Genomic DNA, 26,139 nt, shown 5'->3' with positions numbered 1-26,139 from the left:
TATTACATATTGTTCCCTTATTCTTACATGTAAGTACTAGGGATGCACCGATTGGGAAATTCTGGGCCGATACCGATACCGATACCGATGTTTAACATAACAACTTGGCCGATGGCCGATGTTTTTTCTTTTTGTTATTTATTCCTTCTTTTGTGCCACGGAAACATACAAGTCTTTCAGCTCTTGATCACACTATCCTAGAATGAGCACAAATTCAATCAGACCAATTTATGAAACAAAAACAACCTTTAATGTCACTTTCTGGTTGACAACCTTATTTATGACAAGTTCTTTTCTGAAAAATAAAATAACATTCAAAAACCTTTGACTGCTAACTAATCAATGAAAAGATTGTTTCAGTACATTGCCCAACAAAATTATTTGAGTGGTTTTAGCCTGATAAACAAAAACTTACTCAATGAGATTATTTTCATGGCCCAAAAAAAAACATTTCTCTGATAAATAAAAAAAAATACATAAAAAAAAACAAGTGAAATAAATAATGTTATTAAAATAAATAAATTATGTTATTCATAAATACAAACATAAATAGGGCTATCTTTCACCTTGTGTATTTCTCATACAGAATAAAACATTACAGTGTTTCAGAACTCACAGGCTGGAACATGGGGCATCTTATAAAACAAAAACAGTACCTCCACTTCTGATCATTAATGACACATAAGTCACCTGCTGTATCTCTGGCCTACTTCTTAATAAGATGCATGTTTTTCTTTACAAAGATAAGCATCTCTGCCTTGTCACAGCAAAGCCTATTTCTCTTTTCATCCAAGACATGAGACACAGAGCTGAATAACTGCTCACTCTCGGTGCTGGTGCATGGCGCACTAAGGTATTTGCGTGCCATTTGTGCGAGTTCTGGAAAACGCAGGTGGTTATTTCTCCAATAGCAGAGTGCGCTCTCACCTCTGGGAATAGTGGTCTCTGCCAGGAAAATACCCAGTTGTTGGGATACAGAGGTACTTGTCCTCTCTGGTCCATTTTCTTCCAGAATCTCCTCAAACACATCATGCAGGGAGGGCCCTGCTCTGTCGGATCGTTGCCTCTTGCGCTCTGTGTGATGTGCGCGCTCTACATCGGAAGAGTGCCTCAAGTATTTCTCGAGCGCGTTGTTTAACATCCTCATCAAAGTAACGATCCTTGTATCTGGGATCCAAATAGGTGGCAATGCAGAACATGGGATCGTACTGGATTTGATCGAAGCGTCTATTTACAGCCTCTAATAATGAGGTCTTTGTTGTTTTAACGCCGTGGTCTGTGTCAGCCTGCTTACTCAGAAGACGTCTCAGGGCTGTCACAGAGGGGATGACATCTGCAGCTGATGCTTCTGATGAGCTAACTTCTCTCGTCAGTTGTTCAAATGGGGAGAGGAGTGTTATAAAGTTTTCAATTAATTGCCACTGGTGCGCACTGAGAGTGGCTGGGAGGTCGTAGTCTGCGGCATATGTAGCAAGTGCGCGCTTTTGTTCCAACAAGCTCTCCATCATATAAAATGTACTATTCCAGCGAGTGGAAATATCTTGCTGTAGCCTTTTTGGTTTCATTCCCAACTGGATCTGCACAGCCTGGAGACGTGAATAGGCGAGGGGTGAGTGTTTAAAGTGGCCGACGATTTTTCGGCAAATAGCCACAACATCCGTGAGGCTGCGCTGGCTAAAAACATCGTCATGAATTGCCAGTTGCAGTGTGTGCGCCATGCAGCCAAAACTAGCCAGACCACTGTCAATCATAGCTTTCGTCATATTCCTAGCATTATCTCTCACGACAGCATGCACTCTGGTTTTGTCGATTTTCCACGTCTGGAACATTTTCTCAAATGCCTCCGAGATGGCAGATGCTGAGTGGGTACCTGCGAACTCCTGGGAGTGCAACACTGCCTTCACCAGGTTGAAGTCCTTATCAATCCACTGTGCCGTGAGGCTAAGCATGCTCACAGGGCTTACATCTGAACTCCATATATCTGTGGTGAAACTGATTGCAGCGATGTCGCAAGCCAGTAGCTCATGAATGTGCGTGGCCACAATGTTGTGGATTTCAGGGAGACAGACCTCGGCAAAGTGACGCCGGCTCGGCAGCGTGTAGCGTGGCTCCATAAACTTCATCAGACTCCGAAAACCCACGTCCTCCACTACAGAGAAAGGCTGGTCATCTAAAGCGATGAACTCCATCACCTTGTTTGTTATTTGTTTCGCTTTGGCGCTGTCTGGAAGCAGCTGTTTGGATTTCTCAAACGCCGTGTCAATTGAAGTCTGAATCTTACCGGGGGTTTGCGCTTTCTTGGCGGCTTCATTTTTCCGTTTTTGGTCAGCTTGCAGGTAATCGCCGTACACCGCCTCGTGCCTGCTTCTCAAATGTCCAATGAGATTTGTTGTGTTAAATGACTTTCTAACAGCCCCCCCTCTTGAAATTTCAATGGAACACGTATTGCAAACTGCAAAACGCTGATCTTTCTCTGAAACTGTAAAATATTGCCACACGACCGCCATCTTCTTCGTTTAACCCTCTGAGGTCGGCAAACACGCCCCCGCGTTTTGCTGGATTTTCTTCACATTGTAGCACAATAAACTTAAATTACTCCGTCATTTATGGTTATACAGAAAAAAGAAATATAAAAAAAGAATCTGTGATATTTCTACTTTTGTATGTGTCCACTTACAATCAAATCAAAACATTGTGCTTTTGTAAAATAAAGAAAATAAACAGGGTGTGCGTTCTGCCTCTCCGTCGCGGTGAACTTTTTTTTCTTGAGCATGTCTATAAACTGAAACAAAACTCAGCGAATACTTGTCACACATTTATGAGCCATATACCTTTATACACATTTAAGTGTGTACTTTTAAATGATCGGATTCAAACTGAAAACAAATATTCTCTGTTTAAGTAATTTGTATAAAACCAACAGGATGTCCAGTATCTCAAACGCTTGCTAATTACTTTTAATTTGACCACGCCCACTCGCGCAAAAGTGATTCACATGCAAATCGTCCACATGGAACGCGAACGCCCTCGTTACCTCAAACACAAAACACCAAAACACTTCACAAGTCTCTGCTTTTCGTCGAGTTTGGAAGACACGTCTGAGCTTACATTGGATTTACCCCCAGAAGAAGAAGAACGCGATTTGAAGACAAGAAAGATGTAAGGTAAGAAATTCTTACTTATTAGTTTATGGTATTGTTGCATAAACTTCACATTGCAGTTGAACTGTTGCTAGATATATGGTGAATATTATACTATTTAGACCCGTGTTTACTGTTAAATACTGTTTGTGGATATCTGCTCAAACATAGATATGTATAACCATAATGTTTAATATTTTGGAGCGCGATGGCGTTTGAATGTATCATATTTTGGAGCGCGATCGCGTTTGAATGTATCATATTTTGGAGCGCGATGGCGTTTGAATGTATCATATTTTGGAGCGCGATCGCGTTTGAATGTATCATATTTTGGAGCGCGATGGCGTTTGAATGTAACATTAGGCTTTGTTTTTACTATTGTCTCATTTCATATCATCATAACGAATGGAAACATTTGAAGTAACATAAGATAATCAATATATTTTTCTCTAGCATTGTTACTGAAATCTTTTGGAAGATTTATAGGCTGCCAGAGGTTATTGTTATAATTATTTTATGCAGTACTGCACATAGCGTATGCCTACAAGGCACAACAAACATGGTGTTCATTATATTATATATTGTTGGAAACCTTTGTGTGTGTGTGTATTCTGTGAATTTTAAAAAGCAATTTTACCCAGAAAAATCTAAAATGTATTCCCAAAATCGTGCAGGCCTAGTTTGTCTTGATACCAGTATGTTCACTTTTTTTCTTTTCTTTCAGGGACCAGATGCAACTGAGTCCTGCTGACTTCAACATTCACATGAGTCTCTGTACATGAACATGGTAAAGTGAAAATCAAACACCTTGGAAATGAAAGGTATGTTTTTAGGAATGGCACAAAGGTCTCTGTCTTTGGATCATTGTTTTCAATGTGCTCTTTTGTCATTTGTTGTGTATTTTTGGATTATGTTGTGTTGTAAATAAATCCAAACAATCTAAAAGCCATTCTTTTTTAAATCTCCTCATTCTTTGTGCAAGGTTGCTCTGAATGACAGGGCCTGATCGCTCCTAATAGGGCAGTTAGGGGAGTGTCTTTGTCTTTCTCAGGTGTTGAAGGCTTACATATTCATGAGATGATCACGCCTCTTCGCATATGGCTTTCTCACACAAAACACGTCTTAGAAATTTTAAATCAAAAATATTGTCTTATCTGAATGAGCAGTCAGGGTGATTTTCACATAGTTTTGGAGCAAATATTCTAGGCTACGTGATCAAAAGTCAAGTGAAGAAATAATCAGTATGGGTTTAATGGCCTTATTTCAGTGACAATTTTTTTGGGTATTTTCACAAACCACGCATAAATGTCATTATCTCAAAACTACAAACTTTTACATACATGCTGCTGATATATTATTGTAGCAGAGTTTATGCTAAATACAGTGTAATAAGACTTTAGCCATGACAATGTCACAAGTAACAGAAATAAGCACAAATGTCAGAGCATGTCAGAACACCTCCAGGGCCAGAAAACAGCTCAGACCTCAGAGGGTTAATCTAAGTTAATGAGGAGAGTGCGCGGGTGCCCTCTTCCGTCTCGGTATCTCCCCCCGCCCAAATAAAAAGAGGGGAAAAAAAGTTTCTCCTGAGCACAGCGTTCATGACACATAAACATCGGCAAATGTCATTTTTATTTCCCGATGGCCGATGGCAGTTAACGAGGCAAATATCGCCCGTTACCGATGTTCAGCCGATGCATCGGTGCATCCCTAGTAAGTACTTATAGGTACGCTATAATTACCGAAAGTTAAACTGTAAATTTGTTTTAATTACACAGTACTTTGCGCGCTGTAATCTAAAGTGTAACCAAACAATGTAACAATATTTTGTCTTGTCTACACTGTAAAAAAATAATAATTTTACAGAAAATAACAGATTTTTTTGATGATCATTTTCTTTCATTTAAAAAAAAAAAAATTCAGCTGTTATTTTAGGTATTGTGACATTAATGACAAATTCCAGTAATTCACATTTTTGTATACAGAAAATGTACTTGTTTTTCTGTTTTCTTAAATTACATAAAAATGTATGTAAAATTTTAAATATAATCTGTAATTAAACAGTAACAAAACAAAATAGTTAAATGATAAAACGGTCGAATGACTGACAGCCCCCTCAAAAAACCTGTAACATTAAAGTAAAACATCCTAAATTAAATAAACTGAAAAACACTGTTATTTTACAGGTATTTCCTGAATTACCTTGATCATATCTTCATCGTAAAAAAAATGGTCAAATGACTGGCAGCTATGGCTGCCAAACAAAAACCTTAAAATTAAAGTAAAATATTCTAATTTAAATAAACAGAAAAAAAAACCCAGTTATTTCACAGGTATTTCCTGCATTATTATGATCAAATACTTTCATTGTAAAAAAAATCATAAAAACATGGTCAAATAACTGTCAGCTCCGACTGCCAAACAAAAACCATAAAATTAAAGTAAAATATGCTAATTTAAATAAAGTGCAAAAAACTTTAACAGACATTTGATGTCACCATGATGGTGATCAGTGTCTGCTTTAGTTGGGCTCATGACCCTTGAATTTTTTACTTTAGTTTTTCACTGCCGTTTTAACTCATTTGTTATGGTAATGAATGCAGGTGAAAATCTCATCAGATGATGTTGATCACTTATTGATGATGTTATAATCATCATGTGGTGATCTGATTCACTGATATAAGTTTGAGTCAAATCTCTGAATATTAGCTGAGGTTACATAATATATAGAGAGACTTTAGTTTTATACAAAGTGTATGATTAATGTCATAATTTTTCACATGACCCTTGTAATATTGTGGCATCAGTATTATAACAATCTGATATTCTGAAATTAAAAAAATATATACAGTATATTATAGAGAAAATGTTGTGAGTTTTGTTTTTAGGAGTATAGAGACATCAAGAATCAGCATATGTATCTCAACAATGGTGACAATCAACAAAGCCTTTTTGTGACTTTAGTAGTTTGTATTGTGACTAGTTCAGAGTTTATCAGAATTTTTTTTTCATTGTCACCATTGCTGCAATTCATACACTGATTCTTGATGTCTGAGTGAGTCTATATAATCCTGTCAAAACATTTTCTGTATAATGACTTCATAAACTTCATCTATCTGAGTATCACAGCACTGCAGGGTTTTCTGCACCAGTATTGGCATGCAAAATTAACAACTATTATTTAACGACTTAATCAGATATTAGACTTCAGGTTGTATCAGTAAATCAGGCCTTTACATGATGACTATCATCACTGAAAGTGACCAACATCATCTGATCTGAGTTTCTCTTGGATTCATTGCCATAACAAATATGTAAATATGTATATATATGTACAAACTTTATTATTTTCAATAAAACATCAACTTCTAAACCTCTGTTAATTCTCAATAAGAATGTTAGTATGAAAGAAATAAAGTCTGGATTGTAATAAGTGAAGATGCTGAGATCTTGAGAGATCTGTTAGTGTTTAATGTTGTGGGGTTTAAAGTGTTTCTGTATGGTCTGTTTTGTGGGTCACCGTTGTGTTGAAGAGCTTCAGTTCAGGATGAGCAGAGAAACACTGAGGTTAGTCTCTATGTGTTGCTTTATTTAACAGACAGTAACTGTGTAGTTTCTGATGCAGTGACGTATAGTCACAATAAATCATGCATGTAGTTCACTGCAAGAGATTCACTTTTTACAGTGAATGTTTGTTTTTTTGGGTAAAAATTCAGGAAACATATGTGAAAAACTGTTTCTGTTAAAAAGTTTCATGAAGATTTCTGTAAAAGTCTTTTGCACTTATTTAAATTAGGATATTTTACATTCATTTTACAGTTTTTGTATTGCAGCCATTGCTAACAGTCATTTGACAGTGATTGCTGACTTTTTTGTCTTTTTTTTAATTGTAATAATTCAGGAAATAGCTGTAAAATAACAGTGTTTTTCTGTAAAACATTTAAGGAAAGTTTCTGTAAAAGTTTTTTGCACTTTATTTAAATTAAGATATTTTACTTTATTTTTACAGTTTTTGTTTGGCATTGCCCAAAATGGCATTAGGTTTTAATACGATTTTATTTTTTACAGTGTAGCCTACACTTCCACATGTGAAGAGAATAAATGTTTTTTTAGGTCAAGGCTTACTTTTCGTCTGTGGCGAAACTTGCTTTCGTCAATGTGTACACATATATTGAGCCCACTAACTTTTTGTCCTCTTTTTTTCCTGAGCCTCCGCATACTTCTCACACATACACTTCGCAATTTCATGGACATCTTGGACAGTCGCACTACTATTTGAGATGTTATCTAGCATCATATCCACCTGTCGCATATGGAGACCCTGTGAAAATCTAAACATAATGCCATGCAATATTATTGTAAAAGGACAGAATCAAAAATGTAATGTGCAGACTGTTATGGATGAAAAGGCACTAGAGATCACAGACAATATAAACTTACCTGTGTATATACTTCATCCAACTAAAAAGGCTTGCATGGGAATGGGAAAAATGGACTTGGTCCTAATGCTTTTTCTGTTTCGTCCACATGACTTCTTGCACTGCCTGCAATTGAGAAGTATTCATCATATAAAAAAAACATTCTTAAGCACGGTAGCATTTTTTATTTTTATTTGGTTTTAAGCCAGTTATTTTTTTTAATCTTTTGCTGTAGTGTGTCAGTGGGAAATATCAGTTTACATCTCCTAACATTAATTTTGTCATTAATTTAAATAATCATATTCATAAGGAGATTTCTGTATGCACAAGGAGTCTGACAACAGCCGGTATGATCTGATCTCACCATCATCGAGTCCGTCTGTGATTACATGAAGAAACAGAAAAAACTGAGACAAACTAAATCCAGAAGAACTGTGGGAACGTCTCTAAGACATTTTAAGAAATCTTCCAAAAAATATATAATAAATATATATATGTGTGTGTGTGTGTGATATCAAGATAATCTCATTTAATTTATTTTGACTTAAAGGTCCCATGACATGCTACTTTTTGTAGGCTTTAATATAGTCCTTAGTGGTCCTTAGTACTGTATCTGAAATCTCTTTCCAAAAATTCAGCCTCGGTGCAGAATTATAGCCAGTCCCAGAATGAGCTTCCTTCAGACGGGCCGTTTCGGTGTCTGTAGCTTTAAATACTAATGAGGAGGAGAAAGGCGGCGCAAGGTGGAAGGGTGGGTGTGGCCTTGACCATCTTGCGACAACGGTACCATGCATGTTTGTTTATGTTGGATATATTGCAATGGCACGAAGACACGCAGTCGTTCAAGCATTTCAGTTTGACCCAGAATCTGATCCAGATGGAGAAGCAACGGATGAAGGAGTTGCAACTCAGCGGCTCCAGCAGGACGTTTCCGAATGGTTAGTTTAAAATATTATGTCTGGATACGGTACTTTATTCGGATGGTTTACAGTTATCATCATGCAGCTAACGTGAACCTATTGTTGCCTTTTCATGAGAGATCTGTAACGTCTGCAATTTATCTTATTACAATTACATCAAGCTCTGCGATCTTGAAATGCGGATATCGCGCGCGCCATATAACCAACAGGAAAACGGTTATCCAAATAACAAAGAAATGTACAACACTCGCGTTACAGTATGTGTAACTTGATGCTGTCTACCTTTACATTAGCGTTAGTAACTGCATAGCTAATGTGACAGCCACATTCTACGTGTAAGAAGCTAGGTAACCATAAACAGTAAAGCAACACACTTATATATAATTTGTTAACTTACTTGTCCGACGTTCAGCAAGCCCAGCTCTGTATTGACCATTCGATGTTCATTTGTACATCCAATTATTGAGCAATTATTATGCTTCGCTCGCTCAAAAGCCATGATATCTCTCGTGGACAAACTAAAATCGCGCGCGCGTTCTACTTCCTAGCTCATTTTCTCATGGGCGAGAAATATTCTCTGGGCGGGCAAAGCAGAGAAAGGGGAGGTAACATTTCTCCTTATGACGTCATAAGGAGGAGATTCAAGATCAGCCCGGTTGAGCTTCCATTTTCTCAAAGGCAGAGAAAGATAGCAAAAGCTCGATTTACACCGATTCAAATTTTTTGAAACTTGGGGACCATATACAGGCTAGGGGAACTCATATTAATGTTAAAAAACCTCAGAAAGTGGAAATTTCATGTCATGGGACCTTTAAGTTTGAGAAGCCCTGTGGTGCTCGATAACTACCTTGTCATTGTCACCATTATGTTCTGTTAGTGTCATCATCATGGACTTTTAGTTTAAATGACCAATGATGGGGACTTCAGTATAAATTAACCAGAAACATTATCCCACCTTTTCTGGAATTGTCATATTGTTAAATTCTGGAACTATGTCTGTCAATTTGTATGTAGAAAAATAAAAGTATTTTAATCTTTCCCTTAGGGGTGAATGGAGGTAATGCACAAAAGGTAATATTATAAAAAGTAGATTATACATGTCAAATATAAAATAACCAGTGAATGTCAATTTATTATGAATTTGAGTATCATTACTGAAAGTTAAAGGTCACCCATTTTTCCTGAATCCCACCGGCCCACTTTATCTAACACACTCAACCAAAGTGGGCCAGCAATATTTTAACAACTAACAAGAAAACTAACACATTTAAAAAAAAAATTAAAAAAAAGTATTTGCATTTTATTAGATGATTTCTGGTAGTTACGGACTATAAGAGGGTGAAACTTTGTAAAAGTAGCAAAGAAAAAAGATTAGCTAAAGTGTAATGCAGTATATAATTTGTACAGCATATAATTTTGTGCATTAATGCTTATGTGAACGGAAACTTAATTTTTTCCCGTTATTATCTTCAATAAACACATATTTCTCAGCTGGTTTACATGCCTGATATTTCCATAAATAAGTAGGCTACATAATCAGATACTTACCAGATGTAACCATCTTTACAAGAAGAGGTCACCATTTTCATGCGTTTTTTGCATCACCTGCATTTCATTCTACCATGGAGTAATATTTTTCTTTGCATCCACTTTATTAATTTCAGACGTGACTTTTTCGATTCACTCACATAAACTTTCTCAATGAGTGCTCTTTCTCAATCAAAGTGCTCATCTATACAGTTTGGATTAAATGTCCATCTATTCTTTTTACTTATTTTACCTTCTAAGTTGTATTTCTTCCCTCCTACCCGAACTTCATAACCTGAATTGTAACAAATTCAGATGTGTTAAAAATATAATTTGAGCTCTGATGGCGCAATTTCGAACCAATGTTTCGAACAGACAAATACGGAAATGGGCGGGACTTCCCAGCTAACAATTTTACGTTCTGGGAACGTTAGTTTTTGGTTCCCAGAACGTTCCCGGAATGTTCCCAAGAACGTTCCTTATTGGTTAGCCAGGAAAGTTTTCTTTACGTTAATAGAACGTTCCCTATAGGTTAGGGGAACGTTCTCGGAACGTTCCCGGAAGGTTCTCGGAACGTTCCCGAAAGGTTCTCCTAACGTCTACACATCCTGATATGCCTGTACACAAATTATAGGTCTACAAACAACATATTCTACATTGTTTATTGTTCAAACAATTAAAAATCCTATGAATATATTATTACAATAAATTGAATTTACAGAAACTATCATTAATAAGTAAATCAATCAGTTTGTATTAAATAAATAAATCAGCACACAATCCATGTTTTTGTTGATTCATTGTTTAATTATCAACCTAAAATAAGTCATCAAAAACAGCGTTAGCAAAATGTATTCAGGAACAGTAATTTCAGGGCCGGCGCTCCGCACACGCACATCACGCACTGCGCGTAGGGCACCAAGTGCTTGGGGGGGGCACCAAAAAATCTGGGTCGTGAAAATATCATCACAATATAGGCTACTAGTATAAATAACAAATAAAATATTTTTAAAGTATGTTACAAAAGCAATACAAAAGTTAATTAAAAATTAGTCGAGAAAAAGGTGAATCTCTGTGCCAGTCTCCCTCTGGTGGCCCCCCTTCCCCACCTCCCAGTGGTCTGTTCGATTATGCCTCAATCAATGTCAAATTTGGCCGACACCGACCTCAGACATGGCCTCGAAAAGGCACCAAGAGTCGGGGGCGGAAAAAAGAAGAGACAGCGGGATGATGCTCGCGCGTCACTTGCAGGTAAGACAATGTTTTAAATAAAAATGTTAGTTTTGTGCGTCAGTGCGTGTAGTAGTATGCATGTCCAGGGGCTAGTAGTGCAAAAGATCCGGGGCTTTAGTCCTGCATATTGAGTCTTTTATTTTAACGGGGTCCGGGGGTTTCTCCCCCGGGAAATTTTGAAACTTGGGCTTTTAAAGATGCAGTTTGTTTGAGAAGGAAAGGAAGGCCAATCGTTGGGGTCCTCATTGTCATATTTGAATGACAAATAAAGCTAATTTCCCCCCTAGGTAGGCTATACGTATGTTACAGATGTGTGTGCATATAGCTATTAGTGCAGAACGTTCCCTATTGTAATTTCTTCGCTTCAATATAATGTCTATCTGCCTCTTGGTAAGGTGAACTTTAGAAAAACCCTGCAACTGAACGTGATGTGATTTTGCCAAATTAGACCGCTTAGATACATAGACAGTATAAGAAATGGACAGAGTCATCTCATTGGAACTCAATTGAGGCAAGTGAAGCCCATTTTCAGCGATTTTTTAGGACTTCCGTTCCTGACGCGCAGACTCAAACTGAGCTTGACGACGTAGATGTGACGTGAGCAACCCGTCTGTCTTCTAGTGGCTGTGGCATGAGAAATCTGAATCATTCCCTTCCGAATCTTGCAGAGACGGAGATCGTGAGTAGGAGGTGTCCACGAGCTAGGAGCAGGAGAAACTTTTGCTAGGTATTCTGATTAATTATTTTGTCATTTTGCCTCCACGTCTCCCCGATTGCCCGCGAGCTTCTCCTCCCGTCAATACGGTAATCTCTCTACTGTGCGACAGAGAGTCGTGTGGTTATGACGCAATCGTTAGCCTACTTTTACAAAAACTGTTTTTACGGGGCCGTAACGTAAGCTACAAGGTAATGGAGCATTTTATACATTGTCGTGTTTCTTTAGAAATAAAAAATGGACAAATGGAGTCTTCAAACGCCTCAGATGTAAAGTTATTCGCTGTCAAAGTGACGCCAAAATGAATGGGAGTCAATGGGATGCTAACAGCAGGTGAAGTTCTGCTACAAGATGGTGGCACGCGGCCGGCTTCAACTTCCGGTCGACTTCCTTCCCGCTTGCTTAGATAAAGTTTTTTCGTTGTTGTTCTATGCGGTCATTTTCAAGAGGTTTGGCCAAGGGCGACATCTGTTGGTGAAACTGCAATTAGAAAAAAAAAAAAAAAACACAATCTCAGTGTTTGTATATTTTCATATTCACAGAGTTCTCAAATTATTAGGGCTGGGAAATCCAAAATAAAAGTTTGTGTCTACATGATATATGTGTGTGTACTGTGTATAATTATTTTGTATATAGAAATTATATATACAAAATAATTATACAAAATTATATATACAAAATAATTATACAAATTATATAAATTATATATACAAAATAATTATACACACACACAGTACACGCACATATATCATGTCGACACAAACTTTTATTTCGGATGTGATTAATCGGCGATTAATCTTTTCCCAGCCCTACAAATTATGTACAGAATTATTATATTGTGCCTCATCAGACCTCTTTTAAAGGTAAAATAGAGTTTTGAATTTTAAATGTTCCAGTGACACATAGGCCTATATAAAAGACTAATGTGTGCAATATTTTTGTATGATGGTTGATGGTTCAATCAAAAATGCATTTCACTAGAATCCCTGAATATTTTGTCTTGTATTTCTGAATGCAGGGTCAATGCTAAAATACATGCAAGGAGCAACTCAAGGCCAGGAGGAAGAACCATCAAGCAGCAGTTGTAGCCAACAACAGCAGCCACCAACCAGCTCAGACTCTGCAACAGCACCTAGCCCAGGTACAGATACAAGTCAGCACACAACTGCATCCGCTTCTCAAGGCAGAGTGAGTCCTGTCAGTGAGGGGCCATCTGAGGGGCCAAGTGATAATCCAGAGCCATATGTGCCCCCTCCAACTGATCCTGCTCTATGGTCAGCTCACATTTTAGATGCTGATCGTGTGGAAATTGTGCGGAGAGGGCCTTTTAAAGTCAGCTCTGATTTTAATTTCCCTAAGGGACCGGATGGAAGAGCATTTCATACTAGCCTCCAGTTCAAAGTTCTCCCTAATGGAGAAAAGGTGCACAGGAGCTGGGTAGTGTACTCTCCACAGAACAATGCTGTGTTCTGCTTTGCATGCAAGCTTTTTAGCACAAAAGATATAAAGCTGACTGCAGAGGGCCACAGTGATTGGTCTAACATCAACCCCAGTTTGAGGGTTCATGAGTGTAGCCAAGATCACACACAGTGCATGCTCAAGTGGAGAGAACTGGACACACGGCTAAAGAAGGGCATGGCAATAGATCAGCAGGAGTTGAAACTACTGGAGGCAGAAAGGAAAAGGTGGCGAGAGATTCTCAAACGCTTGCTCTCAATCAGTCTCTCACTGGCCTCAAGAAATGTGTCTTTTAGAGGCTCTTCTGACCGTCTTTATGAGCCAGACAATGGCAACTTCTTGAAGGAAGTTGAGCTTATGGCAACATATGACCCTGTAATGGAAAATCATTTGGCCAGAATAAAAGATGACAGTTCCCACACACATTACCTCAGCCATGAGATACAAAACAAACTAATTCAGATCATCTCTTCAGAGACACTACGCACCATTGTGAGACAAATCCATTTGGCCAAATATTTCTCTATCATTCTTGACTGTACTCCAGATGTGAGTCACAGGGAACAGATGTCAGTCATAGTGCGCATTGTCTGTTTCCAACTGCAACCAGACATTAAAGAATACTTTCTATGATATATTGATGTGGAGCAAACTACTGGCCTTAACCTGTCCAATGTTGTCCTTGAGAAATTGAAGGAGCTTGGCATTCCTTTTGAAAATTGTCGAGGACAGGCCTATGACAATGGAGCCAACATGAGAGGGAAGAAGCAAGGTGTTCAGGCTAGACTGCTACAGTTGAACCCAAGAGCATTGTTTGTCCCTTGTGGAGCTCACACTATGAATCTTGTCATAGCTGATGCTGCCAAGTCCTCACAAGATGCCACTGGCTACTTTGGGTATTTGCAGAAGCTGTTCAATTTCTTCTCCGGTGCCACCCAGCGATGGTCCATTTTAACAAAACATGTTAAACTCACTCTGAAATCTTGGAGTGACGTTAGATGGGAGAGTAGGCTTCAGAGTGTAACAGCTGTCCGAAATCAAACAAAGGAAGTGAGAGATGCTCTCCTTGAGGCAAGGGAGGCTGTTAATGATCCAGTGGCAAAAGTGGAGGCTCAAGCTCTTGCTGAGGAAGTAGCCTCATTTCGTTTTGTGATTTGCTCTGTTGTGTGGTGTGAACTACTTACCATTACAAACCAGGTGAACAAGCTTCTGCAATCCAGTTCCATGCAGCTTGATATTGCTGTCAGGCTCATTGACAGTACCAAAATCAACCTCTCCAAGTACAGACAATCTGGGTTTGATGAGGCTGTGTCAACTGCCAAGGAACTCTGTGAGGCCCTGAATATAGAAACAGAGCTCAAGGAGAAAAGGCTCAGGAGCACAAAAAGGCACTTTGCATACGAAGCTGCTGATGAGCCCCTCAATGATGCCCTTAAAAAGCTTGAAGTCACATTTTTCAATTGTGTTGTGGACTCTGCTTTAATGTCACTACAGGAGAGGTTTGAGACCATGAATCAAGTCAAAGAAAAATATGGAGTGCTGCTTGACTTCAGCAAAGTGAACGGAATGTCCAAGGAGGACTTGAAGAGACACTGCAATGAAGTACACAAGACAATGACGGATAAGGGACTGGCTGACATTGATGGACCTGAGATGATGCAGGAAATCATCAACCTTCCTCAGCTTTCACCACAGACATCTGCCTGGGGGGGGGGGGGGCATATTGAAGCGTTTGTGCTTAGGGCACCCAAATGGCTAGCGCCGGCCCTGACTCCGCTCAAAACATTTAAACTCCCAAAACCATCTGCAAATTTAACAAGAAAATAAAAAGACAACGCGTTACATGTACACACAATCCCATGCCAAAATTCAAGCCCTGTAATGGCATTAATATTCATCCAGAGCAAATGAAAAGAGTGAGATGGGATTATGTGTCACAAGCTGTAGGAGATATGAGAGCACGAGCACTGCTGGTATCGTGTATTTATTCAGATATTTCAGCATCAATGTGTATAGAAAAATGTATATATTTGAAAACACTACATTGCATTTATTTATATTGCACTATTTATTATTTCAGACTACAAATCAAAAAAGGAATGTTTTATATAGGGGTAAGGATACCCATTAAGCCTATGTACCCTTTAAGCCCACTTTCAACTCTGAAGTCAAATAAAAAACAGAGAAAATAATATTCAAGTCTAGTGAACTCTGACCTGCGAATTCGCTCTACATATAACGTATAAGTCTCACCTCCAATGAAGAATTTGAAAACCTGTAACTGCTGTGTTGTTTATGAGAGAGAAAGAGAAAAAAAGTTTGAAACTACTATACATTTTTTTATTTTTATCTCTGTGACTTTACACCTACAAATTCCACTGTCACAGGTGCTCAGTTTTGCTATAATGATGCCCTCACAGAACATGGTAATAATCAGCCATCCATGCAAAAGCAAAGGTCGGTGTAGTTTACAGGAACATCTGTCCAGGCCAACATCTGATGCCTTGATGCCTTCCGCTGGGATCCCAGAAAACCTGAAATAAAAAAAAGATATATATTACAGTTCAAAATCTATCATACATACATCTCATCTGGTATCACAAATTATCATTCCAAGTTCACTTTAAGATATGCTCAATATTAGGGCTGCACAATATTGAAAAATGTAGAGTTTATTTAGAGATATCAGCCGTATGGTTTAGTGCATGCGCGGCTCCAGGTTTGTATCTCGTAAATTACCCCACTAATAATGCCCAGAATGGTACCAAACTTCTACAGTAGTACAAATAGGTTCTGTACTCATTAAACCAGGCATTGGAAAGTTTGTAAGTACATCAGGAGTTTATTTAAATAACACTTGCCTGATGGCGAATGCCACTGCTGACGTGAATGTTGATGTCACTTTATGAGTACAGAACCCATTTGTACTTCTGTACTACTCATTTTCCCCGACATAGAGCAGATCGGCACACAACAAAAACTGCTGTTCGGATGTTCCCTTTTCTGATATTTTAGCATTCGTGACATTTTAATTAAAACAGAAATAAGAATTTTAGTGTAATAAGCGAAAATGAACAGTAAACCGAGATCACCTACCGCTGCAGATGTGTACAGAAGTGAAAAGCGGAAATGCTTAGACCTCTTTCCGGTTCGACCGCTGGGCGCTCCGCATAACTCCTATTGGGGGGATTTTGTAGAGGAGTGAACCTGCATAGAAAATTACAATAGATAACAAGCATAGATAAATACAATAGAAGAAAAATACAGTTGAAATAAGCAGTGCATTATGTTTTTCAGTTAAATCTGAAAACATCAGGTACAGAAATTCACTGTAAAAATAAAATAACTATAAATTAATTAAATGTATCTTTGCTAAAGCTACAAGTCATTTTCTCTTTTGATGTTTGATCACCATTGGCGACACAAACAGCTGCGGGTACGTTAGGCTACTGTCCCTTTAAGACGAATGCGCAGACCTAATATAAATGACACGCATCTGTTTTCTTTCTGTTTAAAACACACAAGACTGTTTACGAGGAAACTCGCCAAGATGGGCATTTTGACTTCATTTTGCGTGCACGTGTCCGTTTAAGCTCAAAAGAAAGGGAAAGAGAACTGAATTCGGCTAAACTCACCTTCTTCATCTACTGACTATGGATGGCATCAAGGTCTTGTCCTGAAGAATCACAGGGCCAAACAATAGGGATTATATCTGGTAACAATAGTAAAGACATAACTTTAAGAACTCTAATTATATATTTACCCCCTGATATTGCATTGGGGATATCAATTTAAACATTTTTAAAGGCTAAGAGTATGAGCCACAGCTGCCCAAGATATCTGTGAAAAATAACTGACTAAAGTTGTCGACCCCCTGAACCACATTCAGCATTTAAAAGTACAAAGAATTTCAGTATTGATCAATAAAAAAAAACATACAAATACATAAATACCTTTGAGTTGGACAGTATGGTGTCAGTCTCATTGGCCAACATAATTCAAAACAGACCTAAAGAAATAAAATAAAATATACTAATGATCAGGATATCATGTTATCATAATAGTTAAATGAATTATTATTATAACTATGACCATTATAATGTATTAGTCGCCTATTATTTAGCTGATTATTTAGCCTACAGGCTTCTCAAGGACAATCTCACTGAAAAACCCTGGGGTTAATGATTTTAAAATGTGAGACTTATTTCAAAAGCATAAATCTTACAGACCCCAAACCTTTGAACAGTAGTGCACTGTATGTTTGAGGTGGTTTTGCTTACTAGTCATATGGTTCATAGCCGTGGAGATTGTCTTGGACAGGGGGTGCAGCAGGCCATCACAGCATGAGGATCTAGGAACATAACAAGCTATTTGTCACAAAGCCAACAATATTACATGGGATTGGTTTAATAAAAGGAACCAAGCTAGAACAGAGGTGAAATGCAGAAAAGATAAATATATAAAAATCTTAAGATAATATATTGTGAAATAAATGCATATGGAATTATTATCATGATTAAACAATAACTCACCCCTTGTTGTAGAGGATTTTTTTTCTCTCTCGCTATTCTGAAATCACATTTTAGCAATATTGGTAAGTGACGTCACTGATTAAGTTAACAATACAGTGCATTCTTTTAGGTTAAATAAATTAGCTTACTTCCAATCACCCATTGACAAATTACCAGCAAAACTATAAAAAACTGTTATCTACACTAAATATGTGTTTAAAAACCCAAACTTTCATAATTAAGACCTTAACTTAACATAACTTAGGCCTAACGTTCTCTTCTGAAACCGGTTAGCTTAGATGCTAACGGACTTTTTCAAAGACACAAAACCATTTCTTTAAAGTAAATATTCAACAGAAGCGTGTCAATTACACGTAAGAAATGTGTCAGGGACGTTTGTGTGTATTATTTGTGAGATTTTGTTGACTAAACTTACCTGAAAGCAGTGAAACCAACAGTGACAGACGGGAGTTTTGTTGTTTGTCAGTTGTTGATGACGTTTCTGGTTTCCATCTGCTCTCGCGCAGCACACGTGCGCGCTCCAGTGTTTGATTACGCGCTCCAGTGTTTGATTACGCGCTCCAGTGTTTGATTACGCGCATGCGCATTAAAACACTTCAAAGTCACGCAGCATTTAAATAAACATATAGAATTAAAATGTATAACATAATTTAAAATATCATAAATAAAAAGTTATTGCGAATAGATTTGAACGTTGTTGGTTATCTTATAACCTTAGGGGACCGTACTGACGACGTTGTCAGTTGGTAATCTGCCTGTTAAGTGATATTAAAATAATAACCTGCAGAGAACGTTCCCAGAACGTTCTCTTTAGGTTATAAAAATAAAACCTAAAAATAACCTGCAAGGAAACGTTCTGTGAAGGTTCTCTTTAGGTTATAAAAATAAAACCTAAAAATAACCTGGAGGAAACGTTCTGGGAAAGTTCTCTTTAGGTTATTAAATAACAACCTGCAGGGAACCTTCCCAGAACGTTCTCTTTAGGTTATAAAATTAAACCTAAAAATAACCTGCAGGGAACGTTCTGGGAAGGTTCTCTTTAGGTTATAAAAATAAAACCTAAAAATAACCTGCAGGGAACGTTCTGTGAAGGTTCTCTTTAGGTTATTAAATAACAACCTGCAGGGAACAGTCCCAATGGTCTTTCTTTTCATAATATTTAATTATTATTAAATTGTAATAAGGTTTATTTGTGTTATTATTTAGTATTTTTTCCTGTCCCGACTCCACCTACGGCGATGTCACAAGGTAACTGATACATTTCTCAGCGCTGTCGTCACACAAGATAATACACATTACTCAAACACTTTTGATTTAATCATGTTTTAAAGATTACTGGGGCAGATTTTCATTTGTATGTCAGATAAATGAAAATAAAATTGTGTGTGTTTATAAATGATTATACATTTTAGTGTTATATAAAACAGACTTGAATAGATTATTCGACTCTCTTTGCAGCCAAACGCCCTCTTGAGGAACACTACTTAAAATGTGCTTAAAAGTTTTACCGCCCAATGGATCTTCCTTAACGGCAGAAAAGCCATTTTTGAACTGAACTCCCGCACGATGTGATCGAACGCTGTAACGCTCCAGACGTCTTAACAACTGTGGAAAAAGGTATTTTATTTAGTTTTTGACTTACAATGTCATTTGACTTAAAGTTCTGTTTCAAGTAGTGTAAAGTGATCGGCTTTATTTGTTTTTTTTTGTGTTTTTTTTTTTGCATACAAGTATATCAGAAATATAACAATGACAAAGTGTTAAAAATAAACTTTGTCATTTAGTCATTAGTCAGGAAGACTGGGGCCTGTTGCATAAACTGCTTAGAATAGTATTAAAAGTTAGTCATCTATTTTTTTTAAAGACTTGTTATAACTATTTTAAGTCAATGCATAAAAATTTGGGTCAAATCTAAGACCAAAGTAAGAACCCGTGGCTAACTGCTAGTTGGTCAGACTAGTTCTTACCATAAAGACTGTTTATGCAATGGCCTGGTCTTACCCTGAACATTGGTACATTGATTGGATGCATGCTACTGTATGTGACATGATTTATTAATGTATTTATTTTTTGATTATTAGATGTCACATTACAACACCCGTAAAAAACGCATCGTAGAAAGTCTAGAGGATGAATGTGAAGGTAAGTCATTTGTAAAACAGTAATCATTTAGCAAATAGCAGTTCTTACACTTGCTACACCGGTTTCTTTAGTTTTATTTGTGCCCTTCAATGTATAGGAAATCTGCTTTCTCTTAATATATTTATATGCTCCGTTATTTCTGTATAGTGCTGTTAACTCTGTAAGCTATATAAATGTGTTATCACTGTGTTTTTGTTGTTGTTTTAGCTCCAGTGAATACAATTAAACCAATAAAGCAAGAAATACTGATGTGGCAGAACAAGGTGGAAGTAATACAGAATAAAGTGAATGAGTTGGAAGCCCTGAACAGTGAGCTTCGGCAGAAAGTAGTGGAGCTTTCAGCACAGCAAAGTAACGGCTCAACATTCATTGTATAATCTTTACATTAAAGCGTTGCTGCGTTCCAGTCCACTTTTAGACACGCACTTGCGAACTTCCCTAAGCACTTCCCCTCGGGGGGAATCCCCGCCGCCATATTTAAGTGCGTTCCACTTCGTGAAGTGGACGAGGGAAGTTTAGATGGAGAGACCCTCGTTCCCTCGATTTTGACCGAGGGAGCGAGTCTGCTTCAAATGTACACTTCAGACACCTATATGTCCCACAATGCAACACGATTGTGACGTTACCGTATATCTCGTCTAATCACCACCACACAGTCAACTCTATGATATATTAATTAGGGCCAAAGCCCTGAAAGGGCGAAGGCCCTATTGTTTCCGGTAGGATTATTTATTATTAGGGCCCAAGCCCTGAAAGGGGCCCAAGCCCTGAAAGGGCGAAGCCCTGAAAGGGCGAAGGCCCTATTGTTTTCGGAAGGATTATTAGGGCCCAAGCCCTGAAAGGGCGAAGGCCCTATTGTTTTCGGTAGGATTATTTATTAGGGCCCAAGCCCTGAAAGGGCGAAGGCCCTATTGTTTTCGGAAGGATTATTAGGGCCCAAGCCCTGAAAGGGCGAAGGCCCTATTGTTTTCGTTAGGATTATTAGGGCCCAAGCCCTGAAAGGGCGAAGGCCCTATTGTTTTCGATAGGATTATTAGGGCCCAAGCCCTGAAAGGGCGAAGGCCCTATTGTTTCCGGTAGGATTATTTATTATTATTATTATTATTAGGGTCCAAGCCCTGAAAGGGCGAAGGCCCTATTGTTTTCGGTAGGATTATTTATTATTATTAGGGCCCAAGCCCTGAAAGGGCGAAGGCCCTATTGTTTCCGGTAGGATTATTTATTATTATTATTATTATTAGGGTCCAAGCCCTGAAAGGGCGAAGGCCCTATTGTTTCCGGTAGGATTATTATTATTAGGGCCCAAGCCCTGAAAGGGCGAAGGCCCTATTGTTTCCGGTAGGATTATTAGGGCCCAAGCCCTGAAAGGGCGAAGGCCCTATTGTTTTCGGTAGGATTATTTATTAGGGCCCAAGCCCTGAAAGGGCGAAGGCCCTATTGTTTCCGGTAGGATTATTTATTATTATTAGGGCCCAAGCCCTGAAAGGGCGAAGGCCCTATTGTTTCCGGTAGGATTATTTATTAGGGCCCAAGCCCTGAAAGGGCGAAGGCCCTATTGTTTCCGGTAGGATTATTTATTATTAGGGCCCAAGCCCTGAAAGGGCGAAGGCCCTATTGTTTTCGTTAGGATTATTATTATTAGGGCCCAAGCCCTGAAAGGGTGAAGGCCCTATTGTTTTCGGTAGGATTATTTATTATTAGGGCCTAAGCCCTGAAAGGGCGAAGGCCCTATTGTTTTCGGTAGGATTATTTATTAGGGCCCAAGCCCTGAAAGGGCGAAGGCCCTATTGTTTCCGGTAGGATTATTTATTATTATTAGGGCCCAAGCCCTGAAAGGGCGAAGGCCCTATTGTTTTCGGTAGAATTATTTATTATTATTAGGGCCCAAGCCCTGAAAGGGCGAAGGCCCTATTGTTTCCGGTAGGATTATTTATTATTAGGGCCCAAGCCCTGAAAGGGCGAAGGCCCTATTGTTTTCGGTAGAATTATTAGGGCCCAAGCCCTGAAAGGGCGAAGGCCCTATTGTTTTCGGTAGGATTATTTATTAGGGCCCAAGCCCTGAAAGGGCGAAGACCCTATTGTTTTCGGTAGAATTATTTATTATTAGGGCCCAAGCCCTGAAAGGGCGAAGGCCCTATTGTTTCCGGTAGGATTATTTATTATTATTATTATTATTATTATTATTTTTCTGTCAACCTTTCGGGCATTTTTGGGGCCTTTAACATGCTCGAAAACTCTTGAAATTTTGCACACAGGTCAGAACCTGCGGCCATCAGGGCCGGGCTGAAGCTGGTACCCGGGCGTGGCAGGGGGGCTCAACAGCGCCCCCTTGAACGGGGTCCGAAAGTTTGGTCCATAAATCAGACACGCTTGCATGTAATAATATGAAACTCAATACACATATAGATCTCATCGGGCCAAACAACTTTCGTACTTTTACTTTTTACGCCAGCCCAACAGGAAGTCGGCTATTATGGGTTGTTTGGAAACGCATGCTGTGGAATTTAATGTACTCCTCCTAGGGAATTCATCCATTCGCCTCCAAACTCAGTCAGCATGAAGTCAAGACATTGAGGATGCTAAATTGCGAACAGATTTTTGATATCTCGAACGGTTTGGCCGTGGCGAGGACACGAATTGATGGCGAATAATGGAAACAGGAAGTGTGTTATAACTTCTGCATACATTAACTGATCTTGATTAAACTTCAGCAGTGTGTTCGTTGTAAGAGGCCGATCACATAGATGTGACTATTGTGAGTCAAAGTTATAGCGCCACCAACTGGCAGCAGGAAGTGTGTCCCTTTCAAAATGCTTTGAAATCACCCTCTTATTTTTACCCGATTTGCTTCAAAGTTTATGTGTATAATGTAAACACACGGCAGATGTAGACCTGTGAAAGGATTTTTTATATCTTTAATACTGTTGCCATGGCAACGCTTCAAACTTTAATATTCTTTTTTGATGCTTTTGAGACTCTTAACATACTTGAAATTGGATGAAACTCGACAGACACATCACATTTATTAGCCCGTAGACATGTGCAAAGTTTCAGAAACGGGCGTGGTGAGGGGCTCAGTAGCGCCACCTTTAGTCATAAGTGGGGGGGTTAGTTTTATCAACAACAACAAAACTTGGTATGTGTATTGTTCTCATCAAGACGGACAACTTTCTAATTTACATTAACGATCTCCGACCAACAGGAAGAGAGATATTTTGGTTTGAATGTGGATTTTCTGAAGAATTTTCTCTCCCTCTCTCTGTGTCTCTGTGTGTGTGAGGGGAGGGGGGATTTGACTATTGCTTTTATATTGTTAATCAAGGTTTCAGGGGCTTTTGGGGTCCTTAACGTGCTCAAAAACTCTTGAAACTTTACATACAAGTCGGAACCCCCTGCCATCAGGGACGGGTTGAAGCTGGTACCCGGGCGTGGCAGGGGGGCTCAACAGCGCCCCCTTGAACGGGGTCACAAAACTTGGTCCATAGATCAAACACGCTTGCATGAATTAATTTGAAACTCAGTACACATATAGATATCATCGGGCCGAACAACTTTCGTGCTCTAAGTTTTACGCCAGCCCAACAGGAAGTCGGCTATTATGGGTTGTTTGGAAAACGCTTGCTGTGGAATGCGAAGTACTCCTCCTAGAGAATTCATCCAATCCCCACCAACCTCGGTGTGCATGAAGTCAAGACATTGAGGATTCTAAATTGCGGACGGATTTTTGATATCTCGAACGGTTTGGCCGTGGCGAGGAAACGAATTTATGGCGAGAAAAGAGAAACACGAAGTGGAATAACTTCTGCATACATTAACTGATCTTGATGAAACTTCAGCAGTGTGTCCGTGGTAAGAGGCCGATCAGATGGATGTAACTATTGTGAGTCAAAGTTATAGCGCCACCAACTGGCAGCAGGAAGTGTGTCACTTTCAACATGCTTTTGACAAAAGTGGGGGGGTTAGTTTTAACTACAGTAAAAAAAAAATAGTTTGTATATTGTACTCATCAAGCCGGACAACTTTCTAATTTACATTCATTAGCTCCGGCCATCAGGAAGTCAGATATTTTGGTCTGAATGTGGATTTTTTTGCTAAATCAGCCTCTGAATTTTTAGCCACTCCTCTTAAACTATTTATTTTATTCCCACCAAACTTTTTCAACATGATGAAAATACATTAAATATGCTAAATTGTGAACGGATAATAAATATCTCAAACGGTTTTGCTATGGCGAGGGATTAATGTCCAAAAAGGAAACACTAAAAAGCCTCAAATCTTCTAAAAATGTAATTATATACCATTTATTTCTATATAAAAGTATACAAATATTACAACTAAACCCATTTTTTTCTGTTTTTAAAAAGAATTTTATTCTAATTTTATTCTAAAATTAAAAACAGTAAAGTAAAAAAAAAAAAAAAAAGTCATGCATAGGGCTATTCTGCCCTCTTGTGTCCAAAAGGACATCAAAATAGTATATACAACTTTTTACTAGGTAGGCCAATATTGTATTTAAAAATACATTTATTAGGTATGTGTCTGAGGATATTTTCCCACCGGTTAATCGACGTGTGACACGAGCGGGTGCTTTTAAATGGTTTTGATATGGCGAGGGATTAAAGTAATGTCAAAAAAGGAATCAGAAAACATCTCATATCTTCTACAAATGTAATTATACACCGTTTATTTTTATATAAAATTATACAAATATTAGAACTAAACCCATTTTATTCTGTTTTTGCAATTCAAGAAGTATAAAAAAGTTAAAAACAGGCTATTTAGTGCTATTTGGTTCAACAAAAAAAGCAAATATAGGGCTATACTGCCCTCTTGTGTCCAAAAGGATATAAATATAGTATATTAAACTTTTTACTAGGTAGGCCTATATTGTATTTAAATATAAATGTATTAGGTATATGACTGTGAGGATATTTTCCCAACGGTTAATCGACGTGTGACACGAGCGGGTGCTTTTAAATCGCTAATATAAAAGTGAAAGTAAAAAACGGACGTCCGCACGGACATTGATAATGTTGCACACACAAATCACACACACGTTGGAAAGAATGATACTTTTAAACATAACACTAAACCGCCATTAAGTGTCGCCAGGCGACCGTCTTAATGAGTGAGTCATTGATTCATTCGTTCAAACGATTCGTTTGAATGACTGAGTCATTCATGATTAAGACATATGTTTATGGATTGATCATTCAATCTTTGAGTCAACCGATTCGTTCAAAATGCTGAAACATTCAGAAATGAGAAAACACATTGCTGAGAGATGCGCGTGATGATTCTGCTGTGATCTTTTTGTTTAACTATTTTCGCTGCTGAAACAGAACAAAAACAGTCAATATTGCATCTAAAATGTAAGTGACTTGATTGTAACTGTTTTTTAACCTGTTGTATGAAATCAATGTCACAGTTTCAATCGTGATTGTATTCAGGAAACAGCCTTCTCGTCAAGTGAGGTTGCTTAACTGTTATAAAATATATCAAAACTCCATATTTATAATTTTTATAGTCAGTAAGTTGTTAACTGAGTTTGTTTTTTGTGTGCTGATCTCATTTGTTTACATTTCTTCTGGAGAAGCTGCATGAGCCTCAGCAGCGCAACCTTGTTACCATTGATCAACTGATTACTGGTAATCCATTTATTAACAACTGTTGATTGCAACTTAAAATGAATGTAATAAAATTAGAATAATCTCTCGTTTTAGTGATTCCCAAGTTATTTTTTTGTCATTGACGTTCTAATCAGGCTACTCTGGTCGGGCAAGTAAAATTCTCTTTCAGATTGGCCTATTGTATTTATATATAAATATATTAGGGATGTGACTGTGAGAAAATTTTCCCACCGGTTAATCGATGTGTGACACCGCTGGGGGCTTTTGAATCGGTAACTTAAAAACGAAAGTAAAATATGTTCGTCCGCACGGACATTGATAATGGTGCAGAGCGAGCGCATTGCAATCTTGATATCGCAGTCTGTTCATTATAGCCTTTATAAAATATAATAATAAAATAGTCAACCTAACATATAAAAATTAC

At 38.2% G+C, this 26,139-nt stretch overlaps 1 protein-coding gene and 1 long non-coding RNA gene across 4 annotated transcripts; one reads left to right on the top strand and one right to left on the bottom strand.

The window, feature by feature from the left end:
• Positions 1 to 10,887: 10,887 nt before the first annotated feature.
• Positions 10,888 to 15,113, top strand: LOC309489731 (zinc finger MYM-type protein 1-like). The gene is made up of 2 exons (XM_082158589.1): positions 10,888 to 11,256; positions 12,972 to 15,113. Exons 1-2 carry the CDS (start codon positions 11,136 to 11,138, stop codon positions 14,042 to 14,044), a joined length of 1,194 nt encoding a protein of 397 aa, XP_082014715.1. The 5' UTR covers positions 10,888 to 11,135; the 3' UTR covers positions 14,045 to 15,113.
• A 602-nt stretch (positions 15,114 to 15,715) lies between these two features.
• Positions 15,716 to 18,468, bottom strand: LOC309488901. 3 transcript variants are annotated; one of them, XR_014202289.1, is made up of 7 exons: positions 18,359 to 18,468; positions 17,944 to 17,980; positions 17,692 to 17,762; positions 17,365 to 17,420; positions 17,047 to 17,123; positions 16,508 to 16,618; positions 15,716 to 15,945 (listed from the first exon to the last, which is right to left on the bottom strand). It is a non-coding gene; the product is annotated as an uncharacterized lncRNA (long non-coding RNA). The 3 variants fall into 3 exon arrangements; XR_014202290.1 differs by lacking the exon at positions 18,359 to 18,468 and having other exon boundaries at positions 17,944 to 18,352; XR_014202291.1 differs by lacking the exon at positions 18,359 to 18,468 and having other exon boundaries at positions 17,047 to 17,087; positions 17,944 to 18,352.
• Positions 18,469 to 26,139: the final 7,671 nt, after the last annotated feature.

The sequence above is a fragment of the Leuciscus leuciscus genome (genome assembly GCF_965113295.1).
Source record: "Leuciscus leuciscus genome assembly, chromosome: 24".
Lineage (NCBI taxonomy): Eukaryota > Metazoa > Chordata > Actinopteri > Cypriniformes > Leuciscidae > Leuciscus > Leuciscus leuciscus.
This window is presented reverse-complemented; position numbering and strand designations above follow the sequence as displayed.

Coding starts and splice junctions, on each gene's coding strand:
- LOC309489731 (XM_082158589.1), top strand. CDS start 11,136: ATGCCTCAATCAATGTCAAATTTGGCCGACACCGACCTCAGACATGGC. Junction 11,257..12,971: donor TGCTCGCGCGTCACTTGCAG/GTAAGACAATGT, acceptor TTCTGAATGCAG/GGTCAATGCTAAAATACATG.